The sequence below is a fragment of the Macrotis lagotis genome, chromosome 1 (assembly GCF_037893015.1).
Source record: "Macrotis lagotis isolate mMagLag1 chromosome 1, bilby.v1.9.chrom.fasta, whole genome shotgun sequence".
NCBI classification, from domain to species: Eukaryota; Metazoa; Chordata; class Mammalia; order Peramelemorphia; family Peramelidae; genus Macrotis; species Macrotis lagotis.
The window spans coordinates 648,829,349-648,848,583 of record NC_133658.1 but is presented as its reverse complement, the minus strand read 5'-3'; the positions used below and the strand labels follow the sequence as shown (position 1 = coordinate 648,848,583).

At 38.1% G+C, this 19,235-nt stretch overlaps 1 protein-coding gene across 2 annotated transcripts in view; it reads left to right on the top strand.

Annotated features, from left to right (window-relative positions):
- Nucleotides 1-992: 992 nt before the first annotated feature.
- SCN3B (sodium voltage-gated channel beta subunit 3) overlaps nucleotides 993-19,235 on the top strand; it is a 27,647-nt gene continuing 9,404 nt past the window's right edge. Inside the window, exons 1-5 of one of the 2 annotated variants that reach the window (XM_074215329.1) lie at nucleotides 993-1,587; nucleotides 1,735-1,875; nucleotides 11,128-11,291; nucleotides 14,069-14,294; nucleotides 16,684-16,822. In XM_074215329.1, the coding sequence (XP_074071430.1) occupies nucleotides 1,821-1,875; nucleotides 11,128-11,291; nucleotides 14,069-14,294; nucleotides 16,684-16,822 (584 nt within the window). In that variant the 5' untranslated portion in view covers nucleotides 993-1,587; nucleotides 1,735-1,820. Of the gene's footprint in view, nucleotides 1,588-1,622; nucleotides 1,876-11,127; nucleotides 11,292-14,068; nucleotides 14,295-16,683; nucleotides 16,823-19,235 lie in introns of those variants that run through there. The other variant, XM_074215328.1, reaches the window with a different exon arrangement.

The following is a 19,235-nucleotide window of genomic DNA, read 5'->3' as shown; positions in this document are numbered from 1 at the left end:
TTGTTTCAACAACTTCCCTACCCTTTTGAAAACATCAATAATAAACTTCCTCTGCCTCTTCTCCTTTTAGAAAGGGAGTTGAAGGAATGACAGAGGGAGAGAAATTCTTATATCAGTCTCCAACTCTAATTCCACACATCTTAGATCTGCTTTGTCAGCAAAGATTGGGAACTAACTTTAAAAGTTCAAGTTTTTCCCTGTGAGTTTGGAAGAGGAGAGAAAGAGAGAGAGAGAGAGAGAGAGAGAGAGAGAGAGAGAGAGAGAGAGAGAGAGAGAGTAAACAGCTGTTTCAATATAGGAGTGGCTCATAGTGGGAAGAGATAGCATAACACCACAGTCATTTTCTTTTCTCTTTTTGAGGTGGAAAGTGAGAGAGAAAAGGTTGGAGAAAGAAGAGGACTTTATGTAGGGGAAGATGAAGGGAATGGAACTCTCTTTTTATTCCCATATTCAACACCATCTTTGAGACTGGGGTTTGGATTAGTGAATACAGGAACAGGTGCTCTCTCCTCTACTCCCAGGGCAGAGATGTTCTTAAATAAATCTTGATGTCATGAAAATCAATTAATCAAGCAGAAATGAAAATAAAAGAGGGATGTGATTGGGGGGAGGGAATCTATGTGCTGTGTACATCGAAGATGACATCATTTACCTCGAGAAGATTTCCGTTCTCCCAGTAAAGAGAGTAAATGTGTGCATGAGTGCAAATGTGGATTTGTCTAAAGTGATGTGTGTGTGTGTGTGTGTGTGTGCAGTGAGGAGGGTGTGGTTGACTGATGGAGAGCAGAGGAACAGAGATAGCGGGAAAATTGTCTGGATGAAAGGTGTTCCCCGCCCTCTGGCCTTGGGTTGGAGGAGGGGAAGGAGGGCTCTTCATTGGTGTGCTCCTCTGTAGGAGTGGCAATCTCTATGGGTGTGGGGAGTGAGTGCAAAGAGGGGGGTGGGCCCAGGGAGGCAGTGGGGGCGGGGAGCTGCCTGCGCATGTCAAGGCTGAGTGAGCACTCCAGGATTAGGAGAGCTCAGAGCTGGGCAGCTCCCTCGGACTACCTGTCACTAGGGGTCATCGAGTACCCCCCGGGGAGTGAAGAACGAGGGGCTGCTTGGCTACTTCCCTGTCTCCCGGCCCCGCCCCCTCGCCTCTCCTTCTCAAGGATCCCCAGTAGAACCCAGAGCTTTCTCCTCGAGCCTTAGCCTGTCAGGACCCCCTGGGGATTAAAGAACCAGACGGACAGACTGAAGAGAAATCGCCAGCTCCGACGAGCAGCCCCGGAGTCTTCGAAGGCCAGGAGCGCGCCGCTCCGCAGCTCTCAGCGAGAGCCTTTGGGCTGGGCAGATGAAACTGGAGCTCCCGGGGTTCCACCGAACCCAGTCAGAGCAGAGAGGTGGATCGTGGCGAGGTGTCATCGGAAAGCATGGAGCATTCCCGCCTATATGCTGAGCTCCGAAGCTAAGCCTGGAGAGAGAAGAGGCCCGGGAGGGAACCGAGATTGGCGTGGTGGAGGAGGTGACGAGGTACTGTCCGCGGTTCTGAACTAGGTCTGAGCCGCACCGCCAGAAAATTCCGACTAGCTGAACTACTCCGAGGAAGTAAGGACTTAGCCCCGAGGGGGCGGGAGATTTGGGGGGTTGGGGTGGGGGCAGAAGGACTGCTGCCTTTGAAAAGTGCTCGGAAGCTGCACCAACGTGTTGAAACCTACTTGCAAAAAGTCCAACTGTCTGAGCTTTTTTCCTAAGGGACTTCATCCTTGGAGGTTTCCTCGAAAGAAGGGGTGCAGTCCTAGTCGAAGAGAAACCCTTGATCAGGCCAGGGTCTGAGAAAGATGCCTGCTCTCAGTAGCTTGTTTCCTCTGGCTTCCCTCATGCTCATCTGCTGGGGTAAGTATCGGCCCCCTACCATGCTAGACACAGATAACTATAATAATATTGACAATAATAATAAGTATTAGTAATATTAATAACAGTAAATATTGACTGAGCCCCGTTTATGTATCTCTGCCAAAAGAAATCCTCGTTCTTGAGAATGGGGGATGGAGGGGTTTTTTTTCCTCTCTCATCTCCTTCCTTTTACCATTCTAGGAGGGTTCACTTTTCCTCTCTGGAAAGGTTTAAACCATATCCATTGACCAAATCACATTAGTGATAGTGATTTCATGATGATCCCATTCCTAATAAATAGTCAATCCTTTTAGTAATGTGGCTGGGCAGTAAAATGTACATATCTATTTATTTTAACGTGTGTGTTTATATCTTCAATGGATGACTCCCATTCATTTGGACAAATATTGTATTAATTATATGTTTACCTACCTACACATACACATGTATGTATGTATGTATGTAGCCTGTATATACATGTGTGTATATATATATATATATTTATGTGGCATATGGATGCAGTCGTTGAATGAAAAGGCATCATCCATTGATGCATCTGTTTTCTTCTAAGGAAGGTTGAGAGGGATGATGAAAAAAGATATTTTTGCTATAGGTGTTAAATGAACAGGAAAAAAATGTAAAATAGCATTTATTTTCCTGGAAACTGACGGTGAGTTTCTAGGGTCTTTACAGTGAATGAGTGTTTATTAAAATATTATAAAACTATATAATCAACTCACAACTGTCCATTCTAAGATTCTGTGGTGGTCTTCATAATTTTTCTGAGTCTCCTTCTACCACTCAATGGAGTGCTGAATAGTCTGATCCAGAAAAAAAAGTGGATTGAGTTTGAAATTAGCTGTATCTAAAAATGTGTTGTTGTTTACCTAAATGTGTCCCTCTGCCTGGGTGCCTATGAATTCTCAAGACAAACAGGAACATTTATTAGATCATGTATTGTTTAGTTTCTTTATGCAACCACTTCCCTGAATTAGAACTGATTATGGGCAGTTGACTATATATGGATATACCTGTCCCCTTGTATTTGAAGCCAGATATGTTGGACTGTATTACCCTGAATGGCATGAAGCTGACTTTGCTGTAGCACTGGTAGACATGCCAACAGGAATAGCCTCTCTGCCTCTGTTTTTCTTTGTCAGGTCTCAGTGATGACCCTGCCTGCCAGCCCTATATGGTTGCTCATGTGAGCTGAGGCAGAGCCGAGTTTTCTTTTGTACAAAATACTTGATGAGGCAGAGAGGAAACAGCCTAGGCAAGAGAAAGCAGAATCAGAGACAGCCCAGAGGGCAGGCTTCCATCCCCAGTAGAATAAAACCTAAGGCTAGAGGTGGAGCAGACACAATAGGCTGCTGATGATCTCACCTGCCTTTATGGCTTAAGACTGGGAATTTGTTTGGGGATATTAAGGCTTCAAAAGGGAGGCTCAGAATGATGAAAAATACTGGCTGTTGCTGGAACAGTTACATGCTTGGAAGAAAAGCTCTGTGAGGCAAATGTGTCTGCTACAACCATCTCTGCTCACCCTGAGTCAAATCATTTTACTGCCTTGTAAACTGTACAATGATTTACCAAACTGAAGTACTGGGGAGGTGTGGTTTGAGGAAATCCTGACTGCAGGATCTCAGTGAAAGCCTCATCTCAAACATTTCATTCCATTTGCATAAGGGCTCCAGCTGGAGAATTGTCACCTTATATGTGATGAGTAGCCCCTTCCCCAGTTGGTTTTTCCACACAAAGCTCAAGAGAAAAAACCCTTTCCTTTAATTTGCTGCATGTTTCTTCAAAGAAGAAATTATCCCTAGCCAAGCATAATTTTTCCCAGCAGTATTGACCCCTAGTAAAATAGCAAAACAGGTCGTTGTTCTTCATAGAATTCCATTTTGTCTTCTCAGTCTTCCTCCTCTATTTTTTTGATCTCTTTCACTTTTAGGAGCCAAGTAGCCCCATGTTTCCATCTGGATGCCCATTAGCCTCACTGTGGTTCCTCACACAGACCTGCCTTGCTAGGCATCAGCCTATTCTCTGAATCTTTTTATCTCTTTCCATCAAACCAGATCTGCCTTATGTTTCATCCTTTCACAGTCCTGTGAAGTAACAGATTGGATAATTTAGAATCATAAAATATTAAGATGATCCTTAGAAATTATCTAGCTCTAATTTTACAGCTGGAAAAACTCTAAGGAAGTAAACTGATTTGCCCAAGAACAGTAAATTAGTGGCATAATCAGAACCAGAATTCAGTATCTGACTTCCATTCTAGTGTTCTTACAACTGCCCTATTATTGTATCAGTAAACAAATATTCATCAAGGCTTGTAGTTCTGTACTAAATGCTGGAGAGAAAGTGGGGGGAAAGTGGTTCCTACCTTGAAGGAGCTTACATTCTAATGGAAGAGACAATATGCAAAAGTTTTATGTTCAAAATATATACAGTATTAATGGAAGATTATCTCAGAAGGAAAACATCAACAGGATGAGGGACTTTGAAAAGCCTGCAAAATATGGAATTTTAGCCTAGACTTGGAGCCTAGGGAAATCAGTAGGAGGGGATAAGGAAGAAGAATAATCCAGGTTTAAGAGACAGTCAATTAAAAAACACAGACTTAAGAAATAGAAAAGATTGTCTCTTATTGTCCCTCACTTGATTAATTCATGCTGTGGTGTTGTATGATGGTTTATAAAGGTCAATGGTGACAAGATTTTCACCAATTCTGTGTACTATTTGCATTTTAATATGGATTTTTAACACTAAGCTCTAAAGGAATCAATTCTGTGTAAAAACAGTAAAAATAGATATTTTGGGTGAGATACCATAAAGGGAGTCAAACACTATACTTATGGTAAGTTTTGTACCTTCATAAAGTGACTTCATCAATAGCATCCACATGGCATTCTCTCCTCCTCCCCTTCCCCTTCCCACCTTTACTTGGGACTTTACTTCAGTGACTAGGAAGATCACCAAGAATTTGTTAAGCTCTTACTGAATGCCAGATACCATGCTAGGGATAGAAACAAAAAAAAAATAGTCTTTGTCCTCAAGGAATTTATCTTCTAATGGGTAAAGACAACATATAAAATCAAGTTGAGGGGGTGGAGTTAAGATACCTACTTGAAGGTATGGTAGCAAAGCCCAGAGAGTGGAGTATGCCTGGTCTGGGCCCTGTCTCAAAATGTAGGTTGTAGGAGAAACTCACCAAAGGAAGAGGGAGACACTGGAGACAGAAGGAGAAGCCTGCTAAAGCAGACAGATTTCAGCACTGAAACTTAAGGCAATAGGAAATCCAGTGATTTGTTCAAGAACAAATGATTTCTTTAAGGTCATTCACCCAGAAACTAGTAGGATTTAGATTAAGAAGGGAATCTAAAGGTCACCCAATCCAATCACCTCATTTTCAGGTGAGGAAATGGAAGCCCAGAAAGAAGAAGTAAATTGCCCAAGGTCACATAGGTTATAAGGAGAGCCAGGATTCAAAAATCAAGTTTTCTGATTTCATATCCATTTCTGTTTAGACTAGTAAGATTTACAGCTTTGCATAAATACCCACAGTGTATGCATGGATTAGTATTAGATAAAATGAAAGACTGTATACAGTCGTTTGTTTGTCCTTAATTCTCATAAGACCATGACATCAGAAAGGTGATGCCATGACATGCAAGTGAGCTAGATTTAAGTGAAGCAGACCTGTGCAAAGTCATCAGTCTCACTTTCTCCTTCTGAGCCATCTGGGTCCAGTGGACAGATATGTATTAAGATGACTGGAGATGCCCAGGATAGGCATACATATACATATACATATACATATACATATACATATACATATACATATACATATACATATACATATACGTGTGTGTATGTAAATGGATCTTTATATTGGAATATATAAAATACATTTATCTAGCAATTTCTAGATATATAGATATATAAATAAATTCTATACCCAAGTCTATACCTCTCTGTAATGGATGTAATGTTTCATCTTTAGTCCTCTGGAATCAGTGTGGAAAACATTAAAAGGAAAAAAGTATAATAGCTGGATTAATATTTCACTTGTTCCTGCTCTAAGGTTTTGATTTTCCCTTTAAAGTGCAGATGAATCTTCTTGTCCCTGATTTCTTTATTTGGCATGGTCTTTTCCTTTGTTGCCCTATGATCAAGCTAACATAGTACAATCAATCTTCCCCTCAAATGAATGTAAGAAACATGGGAAGACATAAGAAGTATATGGACAAGGACAATGTATATATTGTAAATGGCAAAACATCAGAATAGGGTAACTGTGACAGAGAGAGAGAGAGAGAGAGACAATTGGATACTTTAGATTGACTGAAAAACTCTATGAGGTCTTTGACAATGTCTTTTCTAAACTCTCAGTCTCCCCTGATGTCTAGCACAATACTCTTTCTTATTTATCTGTGTTATGAAGTAAGTACAATATAGTTCTGTTAAATGAGTGAAGTTTCTAGGACAGTCTTTCAATTGATTTCTCTGTATTCAACCTGGAGAAGAGAAGCAGTGAAATTTGTTTGGTTTACAATAAGAACTCCAGTACTACAAATTCAGAGATGACATAAATCTTGCCTCAGAATGTTGTTTTTAAATATATAAAACAAAGGAAATAAATATATTAAAATATGGTTATCAAAATACATTTTATAAAAAATAACTTCTTGAGCCCCAGATTAAGAATTTTTGACCTAAACAGTGCCAATTAGAGTAAGCACCCCCCCCAAAAAAAGAGTAAGCACCCTATGTCAATTAAAGTAAGCATCAAAATTCTGTGCTCTGATACTTTAACTGATGACCTTTAACTGGGGTGGGGGCATTTCTTTAATGAATTAATCAGTTTTAGGTTTTAGTTTAAGAGTAGATAAAATCTTTGATCAATGTAAATATCTTTGAAAGACATTTAGATGAATTGGAGTGCCTGGGAACTCTATTTGGATTGTATGAAGAAATTTGATCGTGTCTTCTGGGTTGTCCATAAAATATAGAGCCAACTTGTAACTGAGAGATTCAAGTGAATGGAGATCCAGCTGAGAAACCCATAAAAAGGAGTCATTTGGAGAATAGGAGAAGAGACCCAGTGTTAGCTTTGATCTTGGTAGCCCACCCTCATCACTTGGCAACATCTGATAGTAATTTTTGCATGCACATTGAAGACTGTACCAGGAGCACGGAAGAAAACAAATTTGTACCTAAGAGTACAGATCTTAAATACTATAGCAAAAGAATTTGCAGTAGCTTTACAGTGAGTTACCTTCTTTAAGGCACATGAGTTCTAAGCTTGAGTCCACTCTACCATGGTCTCTGAAAGAATGTGTAGGAGAATATATCACAGATTTTGAGGAGTTGTTTTGCATCAAAGTTGCCATCATAGCAAATATCTAAAGTCTAATTAAATTTAGATGACTAGTTAGTGCGTCCTAATAATCAAATGGATTAGCACAGCAGTAGGGAACATGTGAACTATGGCAATACAAAATCACTCTAAATCCCTTAGGGTCTTCTCTATCCAAAAGGAGAAATGTGACTCCCTTTTGGGTAGCTAATCTCCCAGTGTAAATAGGATTGAGAGAGTGGCTCTAAAACATATGCTTCATTAGTAAAAGAAAAATATGGAATGAAAAACAACTTTATATTCTGTGATACATGTCACTGTTTCCACTTTGAGTATAATCACCATTAAACTGACTGACTGCTTACTTATTGATTTGGTTTTTTTTTTTTCTCAAGACTGAGTTCTACTACTATTCTCTCTGTTCTAACAACAAACATTCCAGAAATGGAATGGGCTTCAAAAAAAAGGCAACAAGATTATTTTGTAATTGGAAAGGAGTGATGGGGAGGTCTTGTTTCAGGTATGGTTGAACTGAATGACTTCTGAGTTCCACTATCAATTCTCCATGAACACATTGTTCCCAATTTCAACCTCTGCAAAATCTTGACTTTTTTCCAAAGGAGGATCAAAACTGCTTTTAAAACTCACCTCTTCCATTAAAAACTTTTCTGAGCCAATCAAGATCCAATTATTCTGTTCATTGCAGCAGTGGCCCATGTATAAAATCTGAGTCATTTAATCAGTCAACAAGAATGTATTAAGCGGGGTGGCTTGGTTGCACAGTGGATAGAGCACAGACCCCGGAGTCAGGAATACCTGAGTTCAAATCTGGCCTCAGACACTTAATAATTACCTAGCTGTGTGGCCTTGGGCAAGCCACTTAACCACATTGCCTAGCAAAAACCTAAAAAATGAAATGTATTAAGCAACTACTAAATGTAAGTATGCTGGTAATTCCATTTCCTTGTACACTGGCAGACTGGACAATCCAAGTGGGGAAAAAACTGACTTAATTAGAATACAGTTATTTAAAGAGTCACACAAATTTTATGAAAAGAGGCATTAATATACAATAGAAAGTGTTACAAAAATAATGATAATACAGTATACAACTCAAAACAATAGTTAATTATTACTAAATTATTTACATAAATGAGATTCATAATCACTGAAAAGAGCTGAGCCTGACTATCCACAAAGGGATAGCAAAGTGATAAAGAATGCACAGACTATGATATTTATTTGAAGGGACAAGATATAAAACTCCACAACCAGTACATATGGCCTAAGCAAACAAAACAAATAGACAATTAACTGAACCCAAAACTGATTAGGATGAGGAATTACTTTGGAAAAATTGTGCTGCTGATTTGTTTTAATGACCTCAAACTTCTCCCTCATCTTTTAACACTAATTCTGATGGTGTTACATTGCTATGAATCATGGAATTCTTCATTCTTCAAAGAACTGGAATTGAGAATAATCCAAAGGACAATAAAAAGCCATACAGTAAATGTGAGCAGGCTGCAACACCTGACCAAAGTGGAATTACACAGGTAAAGTAGTATCATCAGAGAAGTGGGTTGTCCATAAAGCAAGAGGGAGGGATAACCAAGGGCAACTTATAAGCTCCATTGCTATCCACAAAATTATCAAAACAAAGGCAATAACTTTAGCACATAAGCAAGATTCCATACAGCTGAAATTTGGGAAGATATATAAGAGTAATATGGGATGGGTAGGCATATATGAGTTGTAATCTCCATGGCATCTAACCCAGTGGATATATGTATGGGTATGTATATATATATATATACACATATATATGTATATATATATGTGTGTGTATGTATAAATATATATACAAATACATACATGTATGTATATATAAAATACACACATGTATGTATATATACATACACACATATATATACAAATACATACATATATGTATATATATATATATTTAAATAGAAAAAATATTTTAAAAGGGCAACTAGATGTCACAATAGATAGAACACCTGCCCTGGAGTCAGAAGGACCTGACTTCAAATCAGCTGGGTCACTTAACTCTAATTGCCTCTCTTAAAAAAAAAAAAAAGACTACATTGAATATATACTAAATTCATATATAAATTTATAATAAATCTATATATTTATATATCAACATTATTATCCTTCCAATTTCCTTTTCAATAAAAATCCCTTTTAATTAGATTTGCAAACTTTAGGCAAACATTTTGAATAGTTCTTATTTGTTGTATTCCATCCAGATGCTGGTACTTGTCACCTCGATAATTTAAGATATGGTCCAGAAATTCAAATCCCGTTCTCAGACATCACCTTTTAAGCTAGATATTAAATTTCTAAATCTATCTTCCTGAAATCTTTACTTTTATTGAACATCACCTCTGCTGATAAAGTCTCTTTTTTTGCCTATGATTTAGTCTATAGCAAAGCTTTCAGGATTTCCTTTTGGTATATCTGTGACCATGCCAATCACCTGAGTCATCCAGTCTGATAAATCTTGTAAGGTTCTTTGGATCCATGAACAAAAAAAACCCCAGTAGATTTCATTATTTTTGTTGTCAGATCATCAAATAGCTGCTATATCACACCCTCAGTATCCCTTTACTTCATATGTCTTCAAAGCTTTCTATTCCTTCCCTTTCATTATATTCTGCCACCTTGCACTACTCCATGCAGGTCAGAATGTCCACCTTCCTGTTAGGATGGAGAGGTGAAAGGCAAGATATGGCAAAGGAGAAAGGAACAGAAAGGGAAATAGAGTCACAGAGGCAAAGCCACTTTTTAAAAAAGATGCTTCATTCTCCCTGATAGTCTGAGAAGTAAAGAGGCATTTTCTGAGGTGCAACTTTACTGTCTCTTCTAGTAGGGAGACCAGGCTATATCTGAACATAGATGACAATTACTTAGCCAATGCCAAAGGGCAAATACTGTCCACTCTGTTCAAATAGGTTGGGAGTCACATCTAACTTCTTCTCCCTTCCCTGATAGACTTCCATCTCCTCCCCAAGCCATTCTTCTTCTGTTTCTCTTTCTCTTCTTTCAGGCCTCTCCCTCTCTCTTCATTTTCCTCTCTGTCCCTTCAATTCAAATCTTTCCTCTTTTCTGCTTCTTTCTTTCTTTCTTTCTTTCTTCTTGAATCCTTTTTCTGTGAGAAGCCTTATCCGATGGCTTTGATCCTTCTTCAGTTTCCAGTCTCCCTTTGACTTCTTGATTACTCATAAATTTCCATCCTCAAATTCAATCTCTGGTATTCTCCAATCTCCCCAAATCTTCTTCGCTATTTCTTCTTTGTCCTCTGTATCTTTCAACTAGAATTCTTCTCCCATTTTTCTTATACCAAACCTCCCTCTAAAGTCTAAAGTAAAGACAAAGTCATTTAATCTCTCTGACACTGTTTCACCATTTGTAAAATTGTAGTAATATTTTAATAAAATATGTTCTATGCACCTTAAAGGGCAGCTGTGACTTTAGTACTTTATAAGCCTTATTCATACCAAAGAAGACCCTCCTGGTACACAGCAGACTCTCAGTTATAAGAGAAGCCTCACCAAGGTTAGAGAAAATTAAGAAATTTTGAAAAATCATAGCTATTTTGTATATATTTCTGGAGATAATGAACACTACAACGTTGTACATAGTTTTATCTGCCTTCCATCTAACATTGTACTCATTGTATTTCTCATGTACTTTAATGTTTTGTTGAATGTTGGGTTACCTTTGCATCCCTCCTAATTTTCCAAGTCTTTGTTTAATCTTTTCATGTTCTTTTTCCCTCTATTCCCTCCCCTTACTCTGGTCTCCCTTCCCAATGCCTCTTTTCTACCCACCTCCTAAATACCCTTCTCCATCTCCCTCTCCAGTTCATGTTTGCTGTCCAGTCTGTGTGGAAGTCCCTTCTGAGACAGAAGCAGTCCAGGGTAGACATATGAAACTCCGGTGCATCTCCTGCATGAAGAGGGAAGAAGTGACAGCCAATACTGTGGTGGAATGGTTTTACAGACCGGAGGGCGGTAAAGATTTCCTTGTATGTACAGCCACAGGCTCTTCTATTATTTTGCTGACTTCTGAAGAGAAGACATTAGTTGTATACATTCAGTTCTCTCTCTGTGTGTGACTAATTGACAGTATTGGTGCAATTGAGCCAAGATTTTAAGCCACAGTGAATTCCCAAAATTCATCTTTAACCCAGTTTCATTTCCTCTCCAGTCATAATGGTTTATGAATTTATAGTCCTTAGATCAATCCAGTTATATACTTACTTCAAATATCTTCATTTTACAAATGAGAAATAACACAGTTAAAGAGGCTTATTTAGGTTGTAAATGTTTGAGTCAAGATTTGAACCCTTGATAAAGGTCTTCTCTCTTCAACTCCAATCTGTGTTTTGCTACATCATACTTCCTCTTAACAAAGTCTCCAGCCCAAGCAAGCAGTTGAACAGAATTTTGATCTTTTTGAATTTTACCTCGTTTTACTGCCCTTCCTCTCAGGGACTTGAGACCTTAAAAACAAAATGAATTCTCATCTATATGACATGAAGACAGATGGACTATATGTCCTAATATTGAAGTTCTCTTCTACTTTCCTTTTCCCTTTGGAATTTAACTTATCCCTTTCTTCCTAACCTACATCGAGGATCTAAAAACAATTTCCTCCAGGAGATACTATATGTTGCAATTGCTAGTATGTTAGACTTGTAGTCATGAAGACCTGAATTTAAATCCTACCTTAGACATCTACTGAATGACCTTGGGCAAACCACTTAATCTCTTTCAGCCTCATCTACAAAATAGAAATGCACCATTTTCTAAAGCACTTAGCAGACCTTAAGGCATTACATAAACGCTTATTATTATGGTTCTTTTCAACTATTGCCTTCAAGCTAGGGTTTTCAAAAGCACAGTTGTACAGATGTACTGTTGATTAGATGTACAGAAGGACAGATGGACAGATTTACAGATGTACAATTGTATAGATGTACAGACCCTAGCCTTCTCTATTTAGACTTAAAGAATGCTGAAGTTGAAAGACTACCTAATTCAACCTTTTCATTTTAGAGATGAGAAATTTGGCATTTACCCAAGAGGGTGAATCTCAATAACACAACCTGCTAGGAGCAAAGCCAGAATTAGAGCTCAGGTTCCTGATTGCTCTTTCCACAACCTTTCCCATGTAAAACAAGCTAATTAAGGGTGGGAAAAAACCCTGAAAAGTACTCTCCAAACTCCTCTATCCTATTCATCTTTACAGTGGTTGAAGGAAAACTTTTCTGGTTTATTATGTGAGATGTGATTAATGCAAAAGATTTTGTCCTTTTAAATATAGCAAAATGCTGATTTTCCCATAGGTTTATTTGTTTGCAACTCTGAACACAAAGGTTCATGCTAATATGTTATAGTCCAGAGACAATTGTATTCAATAGTGATACACTAAGAATCTGTAATTTGTGCCTTTCACTTGACTAATATAGAACCATGAGTTGGAGACAGAGGCCAAACACCTGGTCAAGGGAAACAAAAATATCTAGAACACTAACACCATTTTCCTTTCCCTGTACATTTGAGCATTTGAGCAATACACCAACATCATAGGCTTGGTCAGATGAAGTGTAAAGGACCAGAAAATGATAAATATTTTTCTAACCATCTCAAATTAATAGGGAATTGTAGGTCTGGAGCATGGGTTCTTAAGATATTTTATGACAGTCTTGTGAAACCTTTTGCTTCTCAGAATAATGTTTTCAATGAATATCATAAAATAACTAGGATTGCAAAGGAGGTTAATTACATTAGTATGTTTTTTTCCCCTATCCAAGTTCACAGAACAATTGAAATCTCTTCACAGATTATTTAGAACTATGTGAAACTCAAGTTAAGAACCTCTAAGGCAGAAGATGTGTATTGGGGATTAGAAAGTATTAGAATTTTGGAGCTACAATCACCTGCCTCACAATAAACCTCACAAATTTGCACAAAATAGATGACAATTTTTCTGCCTTCTCTGGAAGAACTTGGGTCTATCCAGCAACTTTTGCTTAAAGGATCAGCTTTGATAGCCAAAGATTTAATCTGTAGAACTCAAGGACCTCTAAAGGCCTATAGATAGGTTTATTACTAAAGAACTTCATATGAAGGCTGCTGACAAATTTTTCAATATGATGACCAAAGAATTCTGGTTTGGGCTGGACCAAATGGACCCTGAGGTCCCTTCTAACTCTGAATTCTTTCAAAACTCTCTTGTTCTTCTCCTCTTCCTATCCACCCAGCCACATTCACCATACACCTCTTTTATGCTCTTTTATGTTTCCAACTTTTTTCCTTTCATTACTGAGTGGCCAAAATGACACAATTTTGAATTTAATGGATTTGGAGTCCAAGAAAATGAATTTAAATTCTGGCTCTGCTACTTAATACTTGTGTGACCTTGGATATAAACTCTTTGAGTCATTTTTTTCTTTAAATTTCTAGGATTTGGATTAGATGTTTCAAAGATCCTTTGCAACTCTAAATATAGACCTTGAGCCCCCTTTTTTCTAATTTCTTCCTTTCCTCAATCTTCATTATCTCTTTCCATCTCAACATCTGACCTTGTCCTTCCACTTCCTTCTTTTCTTCTTGCTTTCCTCTACCACTGCCTTTTCCCATCTACCTTTGCTCTACTCATCTATATTTTTCTTTCCTTTTTGCCTTCTCCTTTTCCTTCTCTACCCATTTACATCTGTTCTCTTCATGCCTTCATCAATCCTCACCTTATATCTGTCCCCTCTGGACCTCTCTCCTCTTTCTGTCTCTCTGATTTCAGATCTACGAGTTCCGAAATGGACAACAGGAAGTCGAGAGCCCCTTCCAAGGCCGTCTGCAGTGGAATGGGAGCAAAGACCTGCAGGATGTTTCCCTCACTGTGCTCAATGTCACCCTGAATGACTCTGGTATCTACACCTGCAATGTCTCCAGGGAGTTTGAATTTGACTCACATCGTCCCTTTGTGAAGACTACAAGGTTGATCCCCCTCAAAGTCACTGAGGAAGGTAAGCTCAGAGAATGGATCTATACAAGGGGACCCTTTCTCCAAAGGCAGCTGGTGGAATCCCAGTTCATGAAAGTCTATGAAAAGCTTAAAAAAATAGAAAAAGAGAACTATCTCAAATTATAACTAGTATACCAACCTTCTTTAATGGGCAATTTTCCAGCTGCTAGATTGGGTTGGCTCTCTGATCCTTTCCCTAACTACTGCCTTCCTCTGTCAAGAAGGGGGAAGCTGCTAGCTAGAAGGTTAAATATAGATTGATCTTAGCCTGTTTTCTAGGCTCTTATCTTCAGAAAAAAATCATGATCTGTCACTGGTATGAGTATGAACCAAAATATCAATACCTCTCTGGTATCTATTGTAACCATCATTCTTTCAGGATTCCCAAGGCCTCCCCTTTATAATTCCCTTCTTCTGGATTACTAAATTTGGGGGCTAAAAAGTCATTTGGCCCATCTCCCAAGGACTTTAGGCAGGTAGGCTACCACCATCCCCCAAATCATTTCTAGAGTAATGACTCCTTAGACTTTCTTTTGAAATATTCAAAAAATCATCTTCTACACCTCCCTTGGTAATGCATTGCCATTAATAAGCAATCTTTTTTTAGGGTTTTTTTCATTAATAAACAATCTTATAAATATACCAGCTTCTTTTAGCTGGTAAATTCTCCTGATAGTCTAACCCAAATTTCTTTCACTACAATATATGTCTTCCCCTGTTCACTATGGAAACAGAGAACTATTGCTCATTTTCATTAAAAAAAATTCCTTCTTCACTTACCAAAAGTCTGATATGCAGTCTTTTCTAGACCAACCTATAATTCCTTTTCTTTTAGTTGCCTGAGATGGCCTATTCCTAATCTCCTTCCATTTTATCTTTGCCCTTGAATGGAGAAACAGGACCATGAGGGGATACGGAGCATGAGGGAAGGATGAAAGTAACTTCAAGACTCCTTCTAGAAATAAAACTCAGGAATTCTGCCTGAACTCACCAGTTTCTCTGCTAATACAAAATTAACTTGATAGAGAACTTTAAGGTTTACAAATCACTTTCTTTACAATAATCCTTTGTAATCGTTATTATCAACATTTGATAGATAAGGAAACTGAGGTGATGTACCCTGTCCTTGATTATGTTCAACAAGTGTCAGATTCTGGTTAGGAATGGGAGTCTAGATTCAATGTTCTTTCTATCATACCAAAAGTTATTTAGCATTAAATCTTTCTTGAAAAGAATAGTGGTCAATAAATTTAAGAGAGAGGGGGAAACAGGCACATAAAAAGCAAAATTACAATCTGACTGATCTAGTATCTTTTTCTTGTCTTCAGCACATATGCTAACTCCCTAGGGTAGCCAGCTCCCTCTGCTGATGCCAAGGCAGAAATGATGAACTAGTGATTCTCATAGGCAGCCAATCAGACCCCTTCTTGTTTCTGTTTATTTATTTCTGTTCCTCTCTTCAGAGAATCCCTCTGGACCTTCATATGTGGAAGAAATCATCGTGAATCAGAGCAAATAATCAAACAGATCAAAGTCTGAGCAAAGCACTCAGTTCTAGAATCATAGGACTGAGGAGCTGAAAAGCCTGTCCTCTCCCTTCAATGACCACCTCATAATTCAGACTCTTTCCATGGGCTCTCCCTTCTTATTTCCCCTTGGTAGACCAAAAAGACTCCATGCTTACAAATTGTCCCTCCTTTCCTTTTTCCTTCATTGATCCCTTAATCCTTCCTTGGGATCCTCAGTACCACACTCTCTATAAAAAAAGTGGTTATGGAGACCCAGTGAGGGAAGAGCCCTTGGAGGGAGTGTGGTCCAAACTTCTGCCCAGTTTATGAATAGGGATTCACATTTAAGTGGTCTTCAGGAGTGGAAGAAGAAAGCTTAGTTAGTGGAAAGAGGACTGAATTATGGAACCAGAGGACTTGAATTCCCAGGTCTGCTACTTGTGCTACATTAAGTAAGTGAACTCACCTTTGTTAGTCTCAATTCTCTTATCAGTAAAATGAGGAAAGTTGGACTAGGAGAACTCTAAGGTCACTAACTATGATCCTAATGTTGTTATAGCTTCAGAGAATACAGGACCCAGACATGAGCAACAAGTACTTCAGTCATCATGCTCCTACTCTCTGCCTCTAGCAATATAAAACAAGTAAAACTGAAAGGAAATAAAAAGAACTATGATATTTCTAGTAATAACACTTATCTGACCCTTATTAGACTGACTTATCATTTTCAGTATTCCTTAGATGTATGGATTAATATTTATCTTCATCTTCCACCTTCCAGGTCCTCTATAACTCCTAACTCCCTTGGTTTTTACATCTGATTGTATTGTGTGACTTGGAGCCAAAGGGGTTAGTTTCACCAGTGTCTTCTGTCTTTCTTAGCTGGAGAGGACTTCACCTCGGTGGTCTCAGAAATCATGATGTATATCCTCCTGGTCTTCCTCACTTTGTGGCTTCTCATCGAGATGATTTATTGTTACAGGAAGGTCTCCAAGGCTGAAGAGGCAGCTCAAGAAAATGCGTAAGTCCTTTGATGCCCCAGCCCATCACCTCTCACGGGGGACCACAGGTGTGACTTGGGAGAACCACACCTTAGTTTTTGGTCCTGAGACCAGGAGGCTCAATTTGTATTGTAACTGAACTTGGACAAATCTTAAAAAAAAACACACTTTCTAATTTTTCCAGGTTGAAATAATCCAGACAAACATGTTTTGGAATTCTTTGGGGATTTAATCAGACAGTATAGGGAGGGAAAAGATTTTATTCTGTTCCTTCTTCAATACTTCACCATTAAAATGTGAAGATATACATTACACACAAAACCTCAAACAAGTGAACATGCAGTCAACTCTCAATTATCCACACTAATGGAGGCATAAGAATAGAAGCCTCCAAATATGGCCTAAACTATGGTTATTCTGAATCTAATTAAGATACCTAAGGAAAGAATGTTGGGAAAGAAAATTGTCCTCTATGTGTTAGATCTCAAAGAGTCAGGGACATGCCCTAAAAATCCTTTACTTCCTTTAACAATTGTGCTAAAATCCCAAGCATATATTTAAACTTATTGTAAACCTAATGACAGTGCCACCCTTTGGAATAATGAGTTTCCCAAGTTTACTTTTTATAGTGCAAAGGAGCTGTTCTGTTTATTTGTCCTTTTATTTCAAAAAGACCTAATCTTTTTCAAGTTTGAAGAAAGGCCTTTTTCCCCAGGATTTGGAAAACAATCCATTCCCCTCATGATTCTGTAGATTTCAATCAGGACCCCAAATCACAGAATCTCAGAATAGACAATAACCTTGGAGAGGCCATATAACCCAACCTCTATGTAGGACATCACCATCCTTTATAACATCCTGAGTTGGATATTATCCAACTTCTGCTAGAAGTCCTCTAAGGACAGGGAACTCCTTTTGAACAACTTTCAATATTATGAAAGTCTTCCTTACAACTAAGCTGATCTCTTTCCCTGTTACTACCCCTTCTACCTTCTAATTCTAGTTTCCCCCCTCTTAGGTCAAGTATTATAATCATTTTTAATCCTGCTTCTATAGAATAGCCTTTCAAATGCTTTAAGAGAGAAATCATGCTCCCTCTAAGAGTTTTTCCAAGCCAAAGGATCTTAATTTAGGATCCATGAACTTTTTTTAAAATTAGGTAACAGTATTTCAATATATTTCTTTTGTAACCCTATTTATTTTATGCACTTAAAAACATTTTGAGGATATAGGCTCCAGCAGCAGTCAAAGGTTAAGAACCTCTGGTCAGGGCTAAAAACACCTCAAACTCCTGGGTGTGACCTTTGTAATATATTCTTAAAATCAAAACCAACTAGGATCACAGATCCAGAGCTAGAAGAAACTTCAGAGGTCAACTAGTTAACCACATCCTTTTTCATATGTATAAACTAAGGCCTAATAAATATAACAGATTGTGACTTGAACCTGAGGACTGTGACTCTAGAGATGGTGCTCTTTCTACAATGTATCCCATTGCCTTCTAGGACTGATTGAATCAACCAAAATTTGTTACAAGATCTCAGATGTGTGAATTCAACTCAGTCAAATCTTGGGCAATTTTTTTAGAGCAGTTTCCTATTATAAGAGATGAGAATCAAATTTTGCAGATACAAAAGTTGAACCTCAGAGAGATTTCATGATTCATGGAAGGCAAAATAGCTGTGTCAGAAGTAGACCTAAGTCTCATGTCTTCCTGACTCTGGGAAGGTTCATAATGATGTAGTATAGAGAATGTAGGACCTGGAATCAGGAAACCAGGGTTTAGCTTCTACTTCTGTCACTAAAAAGTAGCTATATGATCATGTGAAAATCACTATACCCTCTGAACTTCTTTTTCTTCATCTGTAAAACAGGGATAAAATCTACAGTACCTACCTCCCAAGGTTAATTTTTTTGGTGAGGCTCAAATACCTAGATAAAACCCATTACAAACCTTAAAGCTCTGTATAAATATTGGTTTTTAATATTACTGATAGCATCATATGGATTTTGTGAGGTCAGTGAATGTTAACTGGACTTTGGGATGAATTGCTACTTATATGGATGCATTGAACAATCAGGGTTTACTACTTCAGAAGAATATAACCAACCAAAGATCTTGATTCAATGGGAATTGGAGTGGTGGTAGGGGACTATTTAGATTTCTCATTTTGATTCACTCAAAGAAGTTCTCTATTCTTCATTCCCTCCTGGAGATGGAATTACTTTCCAGAATAATACAAAGTACCAGTTTAAAATAAGTCATGGAAAATGAACTTGCAATATCAGTTTTACTATATTAACATGCATTTGTTTTTTTTCTTACCTTTCCTAAGTTGAGAGAGGGAGACTACAATTTTTCATTTACAAAGTCTTCCCCTGGGCTACATTTGAAAGTAAAAATATAGGAAATAATGAGTAGTGTTAATTAGT